Here is a 17,850-nt window from a genome sequence, read left to right on the forward strand (position 1 = left end):
TATGTTCTCTCTAAATTTGGAGATGTGACAGAGCTCACTTCTTTCATTGAGCCTTTAACTGTAGGAATTGCTGAAGCAAAATCAAACATTGTGTAAAGTGTGAAGACAATTTCTTCTAGCTTAAAAATCTGTAAATTCATAAAAGACTATAATTTGCCACAAGACCAGGAATGACTCTGTGTCCTGAGCAAATAAATTACATCTTGAATCAGCAGTCCATGTCCTTAAATCCATATTTCTTTTTGTATGTAGTCCTAAAATGATTGTATAGTACTAAGGAACGTCCGCTGGCTACTGCGTTGCAGCAGCAACAATACAGTGAATTGATCTGTTGAGTGTGATGTAACTCTGCAAAGGAGTAATGAGTACTTGTGGTTAACTTTACATATGTGTTACTTTTCAAACTCTCATTAATAACTTCCTGTTCTGTTTACATTTCAGGCAGATTTATTGTTTTTCCCCCAGGCTTATTTCTTTCTCAGAGGTGACTACTTCTACAAGGGGGACAATGTTTAGAGGAAGATAAGCAGGATGTTTCACCTGTCTACAATTTTTACTTTTTTTGTGTGTGTGTTGAAACAGCTGGTAGTGGAAGGCTGAAAATTGTCATGGAAATAGCCCTCATTGAGAAGTCCTTTTGAGTGCCGCAGTGAAAATTGGTATCGATTTGACCAAGTTGTGACCTTTTGCAAGTTGCACGCTCTGCATGCGGAGAGTTTTCTCACTTGCTAGACTTGTAAAGTAGGCATCTAAAGATGGTCTTGTGCTCTTTAGCTGCAGTTATCACTGCAGTTATCAGGTTTTCGCTAAACTCACCAAATTTTGTTTTCTGTGGTTGGTTATTGCACACTCATTGCTGTCAGAATCATGTGTAGTTACTTCCTAACCTAGTGCTGTCAGAATGTGGGATTATTGCTTATTCCTTGAATTCTGGCTTGCTTGTTTGTAAGCCTGGATCATGTCAACAGAACTAGGTAGATGAAACTGTGTACAATCACTCTAGCAGATGGTATCCTCTGCCCAGGAGATAGTATTGATGAACCTGGGGAAACAGTGCTTAACAGGGGTTGTTGGACTTGGAACAAAACATCTAGCTCCATCCTTAGCTATACCTAGCAAAAGGTATACTGAAGATGCACAATGCATTAAACAAGGGATTTCTCTTGAATGAGGAGGAACAAATGTGACAAAGATTAAGCAGTTCATTATCATTCCTGGATTGCTTCACATGAGCAACGAGTTAGTAATACAGTGGGACTCCCTTCTGCAAGCCTTTCACTTGTTCTTTATAAAAGTTTAACTTTCACTTTCTCAAGATGGGTTCAGTAATGCTTAGTTGAACCCGGTAACTTTTTTCTTAATGCACTGGTAACGAAAACTGGCTTAACCTTATCCACCCTCTTCTGTGTTGGTGCTGTGACATAAATAAGAATTCTGGTTTCAATATGAGGTAGGGATGGAAAAGTGGTTTCCAGTTACATGAACAGCTTTAAGGCAGGCATAGAAGCATGACTTAAATAGGCACCATGTGCTTTGCTTGTTTTTCTTTTGTAGAATAACTGTCATTGTCATTTACATATTACGTTCATATTGGTCTCTTAAGAAATAATACAAAGAGGTGGTAGATAAAAACAACGTTGTTTTGTATGTGTGTATGCAGTAGGGTGATGTGAAAATAGTAAAAGAAGGGAAAATCTGGAGTTTCTCTCTGCCTGTAGATATTCTAGGTAAGCAATGGGTAGCGGTAGTGAAATTACTTAGTAATACTGGATTTTTAAATTTTAATATGATCACTTGGGAAATAAGGCTATATTGGTAATTCCACAAATGCTGTATGCCGTTAGCAAGCTTGTCACACAGCCATGAGGGGCTTTTTCTGGGAATTTGATTTCTATGCAATGAGTGTTACCTTGTGTCTGTGGATTACTGTAAGCTTGTTGTTAGTGGTTATTTGATTAAGAGGAATTGCGACCCACAGAACAGCTCCACTTCATCTGATATAACAAAGTGATGCTTTCACTAAGCACTAGTGTTTGCCCTCTCTTTTACCAGGTAAAAAATGGTTTCTTTTAAAAAGTTCCTTGCAGAAAAGAAAATTAAGCCTTCCTTAAGGCTAGGCATATCTAAAACTACTTTTGTGGGAGGTGGTAGCAATCCCATTTTGGTTTCATGCATCTGGGAATTAATAAAATGTTAGAACTGTAGAAGACTACATAAAAAGTGCAAGGAGAAATTGATAGTGCTCTGAATCAAGTCTCTGCTCTACAGATTTCAGCCACATACTTAATTCTAGAATTCATCCAAAGTTTAAAATTAGGATCTGAAGATTTGTGATGCATATACAGTTGTTCATGATGGATGGTCATTCGACAGCTGTCATTTTCCATGAGCATCTTCAAACCCAGCTGAAAGTGGAGGATAATGTCCTAAGTATTGAGGAATTTTGTGCCTGTTGTCTCTTTTTTGCTGATTCGCAACAAATTTTGTCCTTCACCAGTCCTGATGAAGTGAAATAGGCATGGAATGGCACAAGATTCTGCATGTGAAATTCTGCGCCAACCTGTACTTAAGATACTGTTACCAGTTGTGTACAAGAATATCTATGTTATAAGTGGAAGTGAAGGTAATAAGCTTATTTACATGTATGATGGTAACATGAGAAGAAACTTTTAGTAAACAACAAAATGTAATTAATGTAGTAATGAGAAAGAAAAGGTTTCTATTTATAGTGAAAAAAGGTGTGATACCTGTCTCACTGAACCTTTCTTACTGTAAACTAAAAATATTTTTATTTTTTTAAATTTCTACTTTGTAAACATGGATAGAAAAAACTAACAACTAATTACACTATTTGAGAAGGAGTGGATGACTACTGTGCTGCTGGGAACCCTAGTATGTTTGATAGGTATCCTTAATTTTAGAATTGTACTTTAAAGATAAATGCGAATATACAAGACTGGGAGCAATTTTTTTAATGATAAAAAAATTTTAAAAATTGCATAAGATACTACACAATAACAACTGTTAATACAAAAATGTTTTGTGTATCATAATCTCATTACACTCATATTCTAGTAGGAATAATTTTACATTTTATCAAAAGAGAACAATACGTAAAACCAGTCTCAGTTTGTTTTCAACATCTAGCCACATAAAAACTTGTGTTCATTAGCTAGCTGTAAAAACAAAAAGTAGATGTTAATTCAGTTGGTTTTTAATTATGTCACACATTGAAATTTTAAGCATTTATTTTTAGCCACTGATTTCTAGCTTGAGCCTTGTTGATTAAATTCCGACTAAAAAAAAGTAGAAGGTAATATTTATTGGTAGTACTTCAACGAGATTGGACATACCAGTGTATTCAAAAGTGTGTGGTCTAGGCTACTGTTCTCTAAAATCCTGAATGTCAGATTTCTTCGTGACATTTCAATGATGTCTTAAAGAGTTGTGGTGCTGTGCTGAGAAAAAAGGTGGCTTGAGAAACATGTAGTTTGTTTTCCATCATTTGCTTTTGTGGTTCTCTGCATAGATCTTGATTATAGTGGAAAAGCTAACACTTCACATGGATGGTACAGACCTTTCAGTAATTACAATCTACTAGAAACTGTTGTGTTCTTTAATGTTCTGTCACATATTGAGTATTGAGGTGAAACATTCAATAGATCTCACCTTCTAGAACTATATTGCACTTCCAGTTTCATTTATTATTATTTGTATGGCATGTGATGCATGCTGGGCATTGATTTGCCCTTTGCTAAAGAAAGGTAGCCATCTGCTGCTGCTTCCTCCTCTTCGTTCAGTGCTACATGGATTTAGAGTAAAGGATTTGCTGCAGATGATTTGGAAATAGCTGCTAAGTTGGCATGCACTACCGTTAGTAGAAGTTCCATTGAGTGTTAGTAAGTAAGGGATTATCCATTACTTCTAGATGTATGCTCTCCTGATACTGTGTTCAACCTGTGTATGCCAAATTACTGTAGAACATGTATGTGCATCATACGTATTTTTTATATTTAGTACAATCTATCAAATACCCAGCATTTGTGTGTTCTGCATTCAGTGCTTGAATTTAAAGTCCTCCTCCTACCCCTGTTTCCTTCTCATGGCACTGGCCTTTTTCTATTAGTGGCTTGACCTAATTAACTGTGGCTTGTATTTCATATGTCTACTTTTAAAATACGTCTGCATTCTTGCTTTTTGGGCTTGTTTACTATGTCTAAACTGCTTTTTGTCCGATGCTCTGTTGTTTGGGTGCCTTTTTTGCATATAGAACGTCCAGATCGGTGACCTTTATAATGGAAACTTTTTTACCCCTTTATTAATGTCATTTTAGCCTAAGAAGGCCTTTTTCAGGTTTACTGTCCTTCCTCTTGAAAACACTCTCATTACAATTGTTCCCGTTTTAGTTTCCACTGGTGTAAGTTGCTCACATCTGCTCATGGCCCTGTAATCAGGCACTCTGCACTAAAATGAGCTACAATGCACTTGAAGGCAGAACTGTGAAAAAGTGGCATTCGAAATGACCTCAGAATGGAAAACATGTCGTTCATTGCAGCTTATCCCCTGGACTTTTCATTGAACACATCCTCCAGCAGATAGTTGCTCCCCTTGCTTTTGCTTAATGTAGCTGCGGCTGGCTGCTTGCTTTGTTCCTGCTGTAGTGGATAATACTGATTCGTCTTCTGCAAACCGTGGACCAGTGGCTGGAACAACATGAACATATGCAGTGCTGCTCTGGTCCCCTCCCGTTCTGCACTGCTACAAATTGCTATATGGGGTGATGGGTAGTGCCATGTGTGCATAGACCATATGGTATTTTCTGCGCAATCTACAGTTGGCTTGTTCATCGTAAATTGTAATATTTTGCTATATGCCTGTAAGTTCAGTTTGTCTCTTGGAAGCTGTTTTTATCTGGTTTGTCCTATTTGCTAGGATTAGAGGAGTATGCTTACGTGGAAAACTTAATTTTGCAATAAACAGTTAGTAGTAAAGGATATAATGTAATGCTGTAGATTCAACTGAAGATAGCCCTTAAAAGACAAATGTTAAAACGATCTCTAAATCCTTACTGTTAAGGAATTGAGCAATGTAACTTGTGGGTCATTTTCATTAACATCGGTATGGGGAATGAAGCTTGAAAAACTTGTCTCCTGAAGAGTTATGTTTTCATGAGCACTGAATTTTGCCTTTAAACAGGGAGAGGCACATTAAATGCATGCTAATTATGAGTTTTGCAGCAACTTGACTGCTAACTCAAGTCTGTGCCTGTATCCACATTCTGCATTCTTTGCATTCATCTTGGTGTAGTATTTTTAAATATATTAAACAGCAGATGTGCATTGCTTATAGGTTTGTGTAAATGTTGGTGCACTGCATACAAACTATGTCTTCCATACAATGAACTGTTGACATTATTCTCTGTTGCTTAGCTTCAGACAGTAAAGTCATGACATGTGCTGCTGTTTGGAGGATGCCGAAGGAATTGGAATCAGGCAGTCATGAATCCCCTGATGATTCATCAAGCAACACTCAAACCCTGGAGCTACTCTGTCACCTTGACAACACAGCCCATGGCAATATGGCCTGGTAGGATTCTGCATATTTTATACTCCTAGAAAAAGCCTAACGGATAGACCTGTGCTATTAGTTTTGTGCAGATTTATATTGTAGAAGCTATGCTATACACTTTAAAACTATTCCATCTTAAAAAAAAAAAAAAAAATACAAATTGGATTTTTACTCCCAGATGTTTCATAGATTAAAAACATCTATTATAGTCCTGCAAACACATATGGAGTAACAGCCTGTGTACAGTTTTAATGTGTTTCTCCCCACCTGCCCCCATCTAAAACCTGTGTTGCACAAAGGTATAATACTTAGCTTTTCAATCTTTTTATGGAATATAAATTTGATGTTGCAAATTGGTCTTTGTTTTTCACTCTTCACTCAACTGGTTTGGCACAAGTGCAAGTAATTTATTGTTTGTTAAGGATGTGAATTCATTATATTATATGATGCCTGTTTAAATACTCCTTTCTGTTGCCTAAGAAAAGACAAGGAGAGCTGCAGTACTGCAGAGGGTATTACAGCGGTTTGTTTCCCAGAATGTTGAATTTCTGCATGGTAGTATCCTTTAATTTGTGGTTACTCATTTTCATATGAATACTTCTCTTTATATCTCTTTTATTATATTAAACCAACCCCCTTTTTATTGTTGAAACCTTTAGATTATTGGTTTCTAATATAGTTGGGAATGTTATTTTTGGGGGTTTTTAAATCTTTATCTTTTATTCCTTAAGACTTGTACATTTTGTCTTTTAATTTTCCTAACCTCTGATGCTGGGATGCCAGAACTCTGCATGGTACCCTGATCACCAGAGGAGGAATAGGGGGCATATCACTCCATATCAGGATGTAAATTTATATGAATGACAAAAATCAGGGTTTTCCCCTGATATAGCTTGTAGCAAGTTAATGTACAATTTTCTGTCTCCTGTCGTCTGACTTTGTTCAGTACTAGTGCTCACAAATATCTGCTACCATTTAATACCCATTATCTATGTATGTGTGTATATATACGCATAAAGATTTGGAAGTGTCCTGTGTTACAGAGATGCAACAATAAATGCAATACTTGGCATTAGTAGCCCTTATATCATCTCAGACGAGCACAGCTGAGTAAGGGGATCTTTTCTAGAGCAGGCTTTTCTATTCCTGCCTCACTCATAGTGGAAGCACTCACATAAATGAGTGAAACAAACATTTTGTGCCAAATGTGTGTGATTAAACAGGCTGTGCCCCACTGAGTGGTGTGTTGACTATGAATAGCAACTTAAATATTATTTTCTATTACACATTTCAGATGTTTAGAAAAATATGGATCTAGACACTTACAATACAACGGTTGTTAGAACCAACCATAAATTAGAAAATCAGTTTTTCTCAAGGCTAAGTGTAAGTACTCTTCAAACTTCAGTGTAAGACCAACATTCTGGTGTATACAATTGCTTTGTACAAGATCAGCGGTCTGGCATCATACACTCACAGTAAGAAGGGCAACACTTATGCTGGTTCGGTCATTTGCCTTGCCATTAGAACATAGTTTTGTACATTTTACTCACAGAACACAGAATGGACACTGAACCGAGGGGTTCAGTGTGACCACATGCACTTTAAGGAGGTTGTTTAATCCACAGGGTGCAGTAGAGCCGTGTACCACAACCACTACCCTTGTTAAGGGTGGAAAAGTTTTTATGTCATGATAAGTTTTGAAATTATACATTTTAAATTTAATAAAGGCTTAACTTTGAAAATGATTAGTCAGAATGTGCTTAAAAAAAAAGTGAAAACATAAACTGGGCTTTTATCACATCTTTATATGCTGGGCAGTAAAGAGTGCCATAGTTGACAGTACAGTTTAGAGATGCAGGGTGTAATGCTCATCTCTGCTTTTGTGACATCTAGTGTGAACTTCTGTGATTCCAGGCAGTAGCTCATGGGAAGGTATTTTGTCTGTCTCGGCATCCATAGCACAGATGCTTCACAGTATTTGTGGACCTGGGTTGCAGGTCATAAGTAATTGAGATTTGACTATAATTTTTGGAAATGCAGCTGGTTATGTACTGTGTCATCCACTGCCTCTCTCAAGGCTTTGTTTGTATTTCCTTGTACTTTTGTTCACGTTTTTCCTGCTCTGCTTTATTTCTTCTTTTCTTTAAGGTTTATTTTCTTGCATTCTTTTTCTCTTTCATTAAGGAGGTCTGATAGTTTTTCAGCTATCTCACAGATTTTGTGTTTCTAGGTTCATGTACTAGGGAACTCAAAGGGGGATTTTTTTTTTTTCAGGTCTGGTACATCAGGTATTGGTTTTGCCCAATTGTTTACTGGTGTTAAGAAGAACTGATCCTGTGTTTCCTTATCTTTATCTTCATCTCTTTTATAGAATGCTGTGCTCAAATGTCTCTGAAATTTCTTATAAAACGTGTAGGGCCTTATTTAATACCAGTTCTCTTCTGTGAATTAAGACCAAAAGAGCATTTCCAATCGATTGTGACTAAAATCCTGAACTTTCCTTGCACATGTCTGACGCTATGCTCCTCTTGCTCAGGATCTTTTGAAATTATTTTCTAGTCTTGGCAAAACCTTTGACAAAAATCTGATCTCCAAGACATTACAGGCAAGTGAAAAAGAAATGTACTTTTCTATAATTCTATTTTATCTGGATTGCATGAGTTACTGTGTTTAAAAATTAAGCATCACTATTCACTTTCAGTTACTGGGATTGTTTACTGCATCTAAGCTTTGAATCTGGTACCTGTGAGAATTTTTACGCAAACCCTTGTATGGCACAGAGTTCAGAAAATGAAGCAGATACTTAAATTAGGCAAACAAATAGGCCTGTTAATTGCGCTGTTTGGTTCAAGCCTAAGACTTTTTTTTCTTCATTCTCAATCTACTGTTCCTCATGTGAGCCAAAGCGCAAAGATTTTAAGTGCAAAATTCCCAAGTGAATTACTTCCAGAGTGAAAAACTGCAGAGATCCATGGGGATTTACATGTTAAAAAAGAAAAGAATTTTCTATAAATGATTTTTTTTTTTGTAAATGTATGTATTTACAGTGTTACACATATATAACCATAGGTATGTTGGTCTATGCAATGTTTTAAGATTCAGTAATTGAAGGAACTTGCCATTGGGTATCTTGCAAGAAGCAGTCCAGGGTACAGCCTGGATACAAGAGGCCAAGGAAACAAGCCTGCATTTAATTAGATTTTGATTACTCCTTTGAGTGTAGCTTGGAGGAATCCCTGAAACTGTGTCTGTTAAAATACTGAAGACTTAGGTTTTAGTGGTGACCTACTGTTCTACTTCATCCTCAGTTTTCCTACAGACTTTATTGATGATGGACTTGACAGGATGGTCCTCGGAGGAGGGTACCACAGGCCATGAGAGGAAGTGTAATCTGTGAGATCTTAAATTAAGAACTGTCGTGGTTTAACGCCAGCTGCCAGCCAAGTACCACGCAGCTGCTCACTCACTTTCCCACCCCACTCTGCCAGTGGGGTAGAGTAGAAAATAGAGAAAAAGGTAAAAGTTGAGGGTTGAGATAAGAACAATTTAATAATTGAAATAATAACAACAATTGTAACAAAAAGGAGAGAGGATGGGAGAGGGATAAAATCCAAAGGGAAAGGAAAATAAAACAGTGATGCACAGTACAGTTGCTGACCAGCTCCTGACCGATGGCCAGTCAGTCTCCAAGCAGACCCTGGCCAACTCCCCCCAGTTTATATACTAAGCGTGACGTTCATGGTGTGGAACATCCCTTTGGCTATTTGGGTCAGCTGTCCTGGCTGTGTTGCCTCCCAGTTCCTTGTGCCCCTCCAGCTTTCTCGCTGGCAGGGCCTAAGAAACTGGAAAGTCTTTGACTTAATATAACACATTGATGGTTTAATTGTTGCTAAGTAGTGTTTATCAACATTATTCTCATACCAAATCCAAAACACAGCACTGGTGCAGCAGCTACTGAGAAGAAAATTAACTCTGTCCTAGCTGAAACCATCCTGACAGGATCTCAGCAGGGACTTTTGTTGTCAGAAGTAAAGGTGCAAAGCTGGAGTTTCTCCTCTTGCATCTGCTGGAATCAGGCTTGCTTGTCTCTGCCTAACATCCTACTTCTTGAATTCCAGATTTGGCAGGTATAATACTAGGAAGGTGTTACTCAGTAGGAAGGTATGTGCTTCAAAAGAGAGGGGGAACAAATGGACTGAGTTGGATGGTGGTCCATGGAGTAAATTTGTAAGAAAGTAAAAGCAATATAAATATGGGGAAAACGTTAGACAGTGTAGGTACAGGTGTAAAGAGAAAACAAATGGAGATTACAAAGTTCAGAAAAGTGGGAGCTCGGTTGTGGGAGGCCTGAAAAGTAAGGAATGAAGAATTCACATTTTATATGGAAAGCAAGTCAGTTGCTAAAAAAGTTGGAAAAGGGTAAATATGTTGGGAATAACGACAGATTACTTCGTTAAGCTTCTCTACATGCTGAAGTAGTAGTGTAGCCTCCTCAACTCATACTAAATATGGACTTGCAAATATCACATCTAAGAGAAATTGGAGAGGAAGACAAATTATTTTTTTAAGAAGTCACAGATGTTTCAAGAACTCCGGAATGTTTATCTCTAAAATATTAAACTAAACTTTGAAGTCACAAAGGAGAAAGTTACTATAAATAAGCTATTCCCACAGACTTTTTAAGTACTTACAATTTATTTGGTATTTCATCTAAGGTTGCCAAACAGAGTTCTGAGAAGTACCATCTCTTGGCTGTGTGATTGCACAGTATGAAGCAACCTCATTAAGGTCGGCTTTTAACAAAAGTACAAATTTTCTGTAACAGTCCTTTCAACTTGAATGAATGTTTACTTTATTTAAGATACATAAGATGCCATACATAATGTATTATTGCTTTGTTTTCATCATGTTCATTCCATTAATTGTTGAAAGTTAAGCATATTTGTAATCAGTGCCTGGAAGACAGGTAAGTGTGTTCCAGAAGTGTTTTACTTAGTCTTTTTGGTCTTTAAAATAGTATTTAAAAAGAACAACAACAACAACAAAAAAAACCCCACAAACAAAACCCCCCAAACACCTCAAGACGTTGTCTCAAGTAAAAAAGCCTAGAAGCGGAAGAATCTGAAACTTAAAAGAAAATTGGTATTTTTTTAATAGCTCTAACACTTGCACATTGTATTTGTGTAACACGTCTGTTTCCTGTCATGATGTTGGTAACATTAATTCTTCTATAGTACACCACTGTCAGGCATCAGGATACATATGTTAAAATTCTGCCGTAGTGTTTCACTTTTTTTTAAAAAAAAAGTCCAAAACAATTTAATGATCAATGTCTAATGAATTTAAACAGGAAAGTAGTACTACTTGTAGGAGGATCGTATGGTCTTGAATATATAGTATATTAACTGTTGTATGTGTTTTCTAGCAAAGGCATGTAACACATACAGTCAGAAGTCTTTTGATATGAAGACCTTATCTTATTTTAACACTTCATATGTCCCAGTACCAGAAATATCATTGTGAAGAAGGAGATAACTCTATTTGCATAGTGTTTTCTTGGAGAGTGTCAGGAGTGCCAGTTATATGGGTAGGGGTATAAACTAAACTCCAGGGGGTTTTAAGGTTTTTTTGTAACAGCCACCCAACTGATACTGTGTTGTACGCCTTTAAATTCTTCACATAATGCACAAAATTTCCGAGCTATCAAGAGAAACATGTCGGTCAAGCTGATTAATTACAGATGGATTCAAAAATTATCAGCACTTAGGAATAGCACAACTGGTTCATTCCACACATTTACGTTCTCCATCAGCCACTTCTGACTTTACAAAGACGAAGTATAGAGAAATTTTTTAGCAAAAGCCTGCTATGACAAGTGTTTTTACTAGGCATGTAATTTTTAGCTGCTTATCAGTATTGACACTCTCCCCTTCGTATTCTGATCCTTTCTAGAATAGTAAAATTCTTAACTGTATCTTACGTTCTACTTCTCTCTCCTCTGCTACCTTAATTCTGTGGGATATCCTGAGTTCTTTACAGGATTTTTCTCTCTTGAATCTTTGATTATGCTTTATTGTAAATAAATCCATGTGTTATATATAAATCCAAATGTTCAACTATTTGTTTTCTGTTTCTCACATTTTCTCTGTCTTTTTCCCCTTTATCATACTCTTAACGTGTCTGGAACCAGTAACTTTTTCATTCCCTTGAATGCTTTTGGTAGTCTTGAGTGGTTAGTATTTTGCAAATTTAAAACTTTAAGGTATTCAATGTAATTGCATATACTAGGGAACAACTGTGATTCATTAATTGGGTAGTAAAATAATAAAATATTATGTCCCCAAGTTATTATGTTAATTTTTGATCAGAATTTATTAGACTCTATCTTGTAAAGCAAAGGGAATCTTAATGAAAGTAAAATCTGACATTGAAGAAAATACTAAGGGAAAATTATGCTGTGTTTCATGTATGTGAACTTGCTGCATGTATTGAGTTAATTTATGACCACTTTGATTAATTTCAATAGACTTCATATGCTTGAAATGATAATTCATTTTGTTGAAGTTTTTGCAGGTTTTTTGTTTACCTTGGATTTATTAACCGTGATACAGAAAAAAGTACAGAAATTGTGTTATGCTAAAATTAAAAACTAATGGGTTTGTAGAGTACTATTTCACTTCTTCCAAACTTGAAAGTAGTTTTTGGCTTCGGTTCTCACCGTGCTGTCATATTCCCTAGTTTTACTGCCAAATTAGTTGAGATTTTTCCCTGTTGAAAGCAAACTGAGCTATTTCTGGAAGGTTTTTTTTCCTATTTATAATGCTACTTCAGCTATTTTTTACCACTAAAAGAACTAAGGTTGCAGTCTGCCTTAGCTGATTTTGCAGGTTAAATAGATACTAGCTGAGTTTATTTAAATTTTTTTATAAAATTGCTTAAAAGGTCAGTGGGAAACATTAAAAAAAAATAACGTTGCAGTACGGTGGAAAAGGTGAGTTATGCAGGAGATTTTTAAATGTTCACAAGGAACGAGCTTTGAACAGGTATCCCTGTTTTCTTTGTCCTGGACTTTTACTTGCTCTTCGAAACCGCATTAAGCATTTACTATTTGAATATTTATTCCTTAGAGTAGAATTCTTTCTTAGCACGGTATTCTGGGATGATTATAGATAAAGTAATATTGCTGACATTTTCTTACACAGTAGTTAAAAATTCAGGGCTTTAAATGTCTTTTTGGATGTCTGTTGGATGAAAAAAAATGATCCTTGTACCTTTGTAATTAAGGGCATCTATTTGATAAAATGTGTGTGAGAACATAAGGGGTGCCCGGTGCTCAGTCTTAGGCAGTGTGATGGAGAGGTTATTTAGGGAGACCACATCACCTAGAGTCCCAACCGCTTCTTACAGTCTATTCAACTCAAATTTCCCCAGTATCCACAGTCAGTAGATTAGGGGTGTTAGAAGGTACATCTGTGCCAGGTCCATGTAAACCTTTAGCATTGTTGCTTTTGCTGTTCTTTTGAAAGGACTGGTGATTTTCCTCAGCTATCAATGCAGATCCTAGGCAATAATAATTTTCTTCTTATATACGTGTTTCAAATCATTGGAGAAACATACTTAGGAGTATTCTGTTTTACTGGGGTTTTCCCCCCACCTCCAACCATGCAGATGCCCTATTTGCTACCAACAACAATAAATTAATGAGGATGTGATCTATCTGTGTTGCCATCTCTCGAAAAATCCCGTATGAAAATACTCAAATTGTCACACACACACCCACCCCCCCCAGTGGATACCCATTTCCTCTGAAATGAGTCTGCAGAGACTGCTTTTGTCCACTCCAGCTGTTTCACAAATAAGGTGGTTTCAGCGCTTAATCTTCATATTAGTACATGGAAAAAACAAATGGCATTTGTGTGTCCTCCAGAGGCTGGGCACGACTTTCACATGGCAGCTCCCTGTGTGCTTTCCTGCCAAGCGTTCATACCAATAATGTTTTTCTGAGGTTGAGCACTTTACTGATCTTCAATAGACAAGCCAGTTAGATGTTTCTTTCATGGCATGTCACATATCCATAATATTCACTCTTTTTTTTTTTTTTTTTTTTTTTTTTAAGCCCTGTTCAAGCAACAGAATGGAAATGGTGTCTGTGGCAGCAGCTGTTCCATGAGCAGTATGTTGTGGAATGGTAGAGGTTACATGACTTTTGTCCATCTGCTTTGGAAATGAATCCTATCTTTACACACTGTTTTCCTGCCCGCCCCTTCAAATTTCATAGAAGAAACTCGTATATATGCTGGGAGGTTCTATTTTTCTACATGTACTGTTTATTGTAAATAGCGGTTTACCATCACCTGGAGTTACCTGTCATCAGTCTCTGCTTATGTGAAATGTGTTGCTCCTTACTTCGAAGCTTTTTTCCTGTTAGTGTTAAGAAAGGAAGTGAAAACAGCTTTTAATACTCATGTAGATCTTTAAACTGTACATACTTTTTTGAACAGTTCTTACTTGACTCTGGTCATGTTTCTTGGCCAAAGCATCTTGTCAATTGATTCTTCTTCGTATTAATAAATAGGTTTCAGCTCCTTAGTGAGTTGTTCCTAAAACTGTTAAAAAGATCAGTCTGTGTAATAGTATCTGCAAATCTTCCAAGCAGATACACAACTCTGTGCTTAGTAAAGTGCTTTTTCTGGTATGGGATACAGAGTTCAACAGGTACCATAAACTATACTGCCAAACACTGCATTCCTATAGTAATTTAGCTGCATATACTCTAGACCTTTTGTTATTGTGGACATGTCACCAAAAACCCACTACAGCTATAATATGTTCTGCGATCTCAGCACATGTCTCACATGGGCTTGTTCTAAAACACTTGCAAAAAGAAAAAAGAACTTCCAAAATGTTTTGAAATAACCATTGACTGCTTGGATATTTCAGCCATCAGTAACAGTAGGATAATTAATGGACTACTGTAAAATATTCACTGTGGTAATGTGATAAACTTAAAACTTTTGCAAGAACTGTCCTGTGTGTAGACATGTATTTAGCACTTCAGCAATATGGAAAGGCATGGGTGAAACATAATGAAGTTAAAAAGGTTTTGCATATTTGCCTTGGATAATTATTTTATTTGCGAGTGTTTCTGCGCTAATATTTAAATATTCTTGTGAAGAATCCAATTTTCATTACTTTGAGGAAATACTAACTTTCTTAATCTATGTATTCTTTAGACTGTATTGAATGTTTCATGGAATGTCAGAAACAATGCGTAACCTTTTTAATTATCACCCACCCACCCCCAAAAAAGCTCTTCTCTCCCTTCCAAAAGAGAATAAAGGAGAATAAAACAGCTCCCCAGGTTTCATTAAAAAAAAACAACAACCAAACAACAAAACCAAACAAAAACCCCTCTAAAAACCCTCAAAACCAAAAAAACACCCAGAAAGAAACAAACAAAAAAAATACTGGAAGATCTGTTGGTAAACTGTCTTTTATATAGTGGAGATGTTTTGAAAATACCCTGTGATGGTGTGTTTTTGTCTTAATTGAAGACACAGTAGTATAACAGTATTCCTCTGGTCAAACCAAAACCAAGGGAAGCCAGGGGTTATGGTCTCTTCTTGTACGCTGATATTATTATAACTATTTAACAACACTAAAAAGACTAGGAAATGTGTTGTCTGCATGTGATATTATGTTTTCCAGTTACTAAGTTTGAATAGACAAAATAGCTGCAGACAAAACTGAAAGGAGTACTGAGGCTTTTTAGGAAGGACAGGCTGGGATGATGATGAATACAGTTGTCTTCTCTCAGAGAGAGCTGCTGCAGTTCATGGGGATGGATGATGAGCCAAATGGAACTTGTGAGTAAGGATTGAAGAGCAGACAATTACGAGTGACACAAGTAATGGGTGTCTGTAGTAGGTTGCCTCATCAGGAAGAACAGCTAGATGAGGCCTTCTACAGACAGGGAGAAGTAGCCTTATGTTTGGAGGTCCTGGTCCTTGTGGGCCACTTTAACCACCCTGGTATCTGCTGGAGGGACAGCACAGCAGAGCACAGGCAGCCCAGGGAGTTCTTGGAGAGTATAGATAACTTCGTGATGTGAGTGACAGAGGAGCCAAGGAGGAGAGATGCTCTGCTGGACCTCATACTTGAAGGAAGAGCTGGTTGTGGATGGGAAAGACAAAGGCAGCATTGACTGATGAGACTGATGGTGTAGTTAAGGATCCCGAGAGGAGGGAACAGGGTAAAAACCAAGCTCGCAACCCTTGACTTCAGAAGAGCAGATTTTGGCCTCTTCAGGGATCTGCTTGAATAAGTCCCATGTGATAGGGCCCTAGGGGGAAGAGGGGTCTAAAGAAAATGTTTAATATGCAAGGATTACTTTCTCCCAAGTTCAAGAGCAGTCAATCCCAACATGCGTGAAGTTGAGCAAAAATCCAGGATCTCTCGTAATGTGCTGCATATGCCAGTAAGAGGCAGACCTTGGAGAAGGCAGCATCCCAAAAAATCTAGTATACCTTTTATATCTTTGAAAGCAGAAATTTTTCTGGAAAAGTGAATTAATATTCTTCATTTGTCTGGAACAAATACCTGTGACAACAAGCAGGCAAAATAAGCCTCATAATATTGTTAGTAAACTCTAAGGACTTGTCTGCAATACCAAATAAACATGGAGAAGCCTCATGACCTTACTAAGGCCTTGCTACAAAACTACTTTGTAGCATGGATTTCAGTTAGTGCTGTCCACGGCTTCCTTACTCTGTGGGATTTTCATATGGACTATCTCTCTGAATGCAGAAGGAATAATCTGCTTCACCCACAACTCAATGGGAAGGAATTGAGGATTTCTTGGGTTACTACCCTCTGAAGAACTGTAGGTTACGCTTGTAAAAACTCTCACTACACACTCTACAAGAACTGTCCACGTGTAGAACTTGTGTGTTGTATTACTTCAAAAATAAATGCTGTAGAATGTGGTTGATAGTATTAAGTCTGAATACGGTTAGTTGCAGGTTCCTTTGTATAAAACAGGTCTTACTATTTACTGTTTCACCCATTTGCTTACGTAGCTTGATTTGCTTTGCATCCGCCAGTGATTACTCTTATTGTGCCACAAGTATATAAAGAATGTAGGTAAGTTGGCTAAACTACAAGCTACAGATGTTAACTCACGTCTGTGATGTTTTGTGACTTGAAATGTTACCAGTGACAGCTTTTGTCAGTTCATATGTACAGTCTGTATAATCAATTTGCACAATTTTGCTTTGCTGTTTCATGCTTTATTAATATGTAAACCCATGGCCAGCCAGACAGAAGTTTGAGATTGTAATGTACCACAGAGGTGTTCACCTGTTGGTCATCCCTTTAAATCATGAGTAGCTCAACAGCATCTTAATAGCTGCTTCTACAGAATGGATATTTAGGAGCTGCTGCTTAACATCAGAGTCCTATATCTTGGTTTCTTGTAACAAATTCACTACCATGTTTTCTGTTGGATTGTGATCTCCTAAAATTCAGGCTGTCTTTATTATGTTTACATGTACGTAAATACCTTTTCAATGATGAAACTAATTAGACCCACAAAGCAAGAATCACAATTCCTTTTCTCACTATAAACATGTTTAGTCACAGCTCTAGTAGGCAAGGAGATGCAGTGAAGTAAATAAAAATATCAAGGAGCCTTTATTATTTTGCATTCTGCTTTATGATTTTTTCAAAAGACTTTGTGGGGTTGCCAGCACTGTAGTATGATAATTTAATGAAAAAAGCCTTAAAAACAATTTTAAAGGCAGGTGCTTTTTCTGTCACCTCCTTGTTAGGGTACTCTTGTATTCATTTGTCCAGCAGTTTTATTTTTCTGAATGTAAAAATAATTTAAGAATCAGAATAAAGCACAGCTGTCTTTGAGGTTTTTGTCCAAAATAATGTTTAACTTCCTTTCTCATGCCTCTCAGTAGCCTCTTACCTCTTAGCTAAAACAGCAACTAAAATACGTTCACCTTTTATCTTTCACTTTTTTTGTGAAAAGTAGCTGTGGTTCTTGGTTTACTGTGTCTTGAGGAGCTAGACACCAAAATATATCTCAGTGGCTGAGAAGTTTGAGACAAAGCATAACTTGCATGTCTTACCTGCAGAATAGACTTCAATACACTGCAAAATAGCCAGAACTGGTTTTTTCCAGAAATGTAGCCACTCTGTAGAGCACTTAAGTAAAGAGTAAGGATTGTGGGTTCTAGGCTGTCCTCAGTCTGATCTCCTATAATGTCCTAA

General features: G+C 37.0%; 1 protein-coding gene across 2 annotated transcripts in view; it reads left to right on the top strand.

Annotated features, from left to right (window-relative positions):
• The window catches only part of EIPR1 (EARP complex and GARP complex interacting protein 1), an 89,162-nt gene that overhangs the window by 38,565 nt on the left and 32,747 nt on the right, over nucleotides 1-17,850 (top strand). For both annotated transcript variants that reach the window (XM_055810252.1, XM_005238200.4), the window contains exon 4: nucleotides 5,430-5,586. In XM_055810252.1, the coding sequence (XP_055666227.1) occupies nucleotides 5,430-5,586 (157 nt within the window). The remainder of the gene's footprint in view (nucleotides 1-5,429; nucleotides 5,587-17,850) is intronic.

This window comes from Falco peregrinus, chromosome 7 (genome assembly GCF_023634155.1).
Source record: "Falco peregrinus isolate bFalPer1 chromosome 7, bFalPer1.pri, whole genome shotgun sequence".
Lineage (NCBI taxonomy): Eukaryota > Metazoa > Chordata > Aves > Falconiformes > Falconidae > Falco > Falco peregrinus.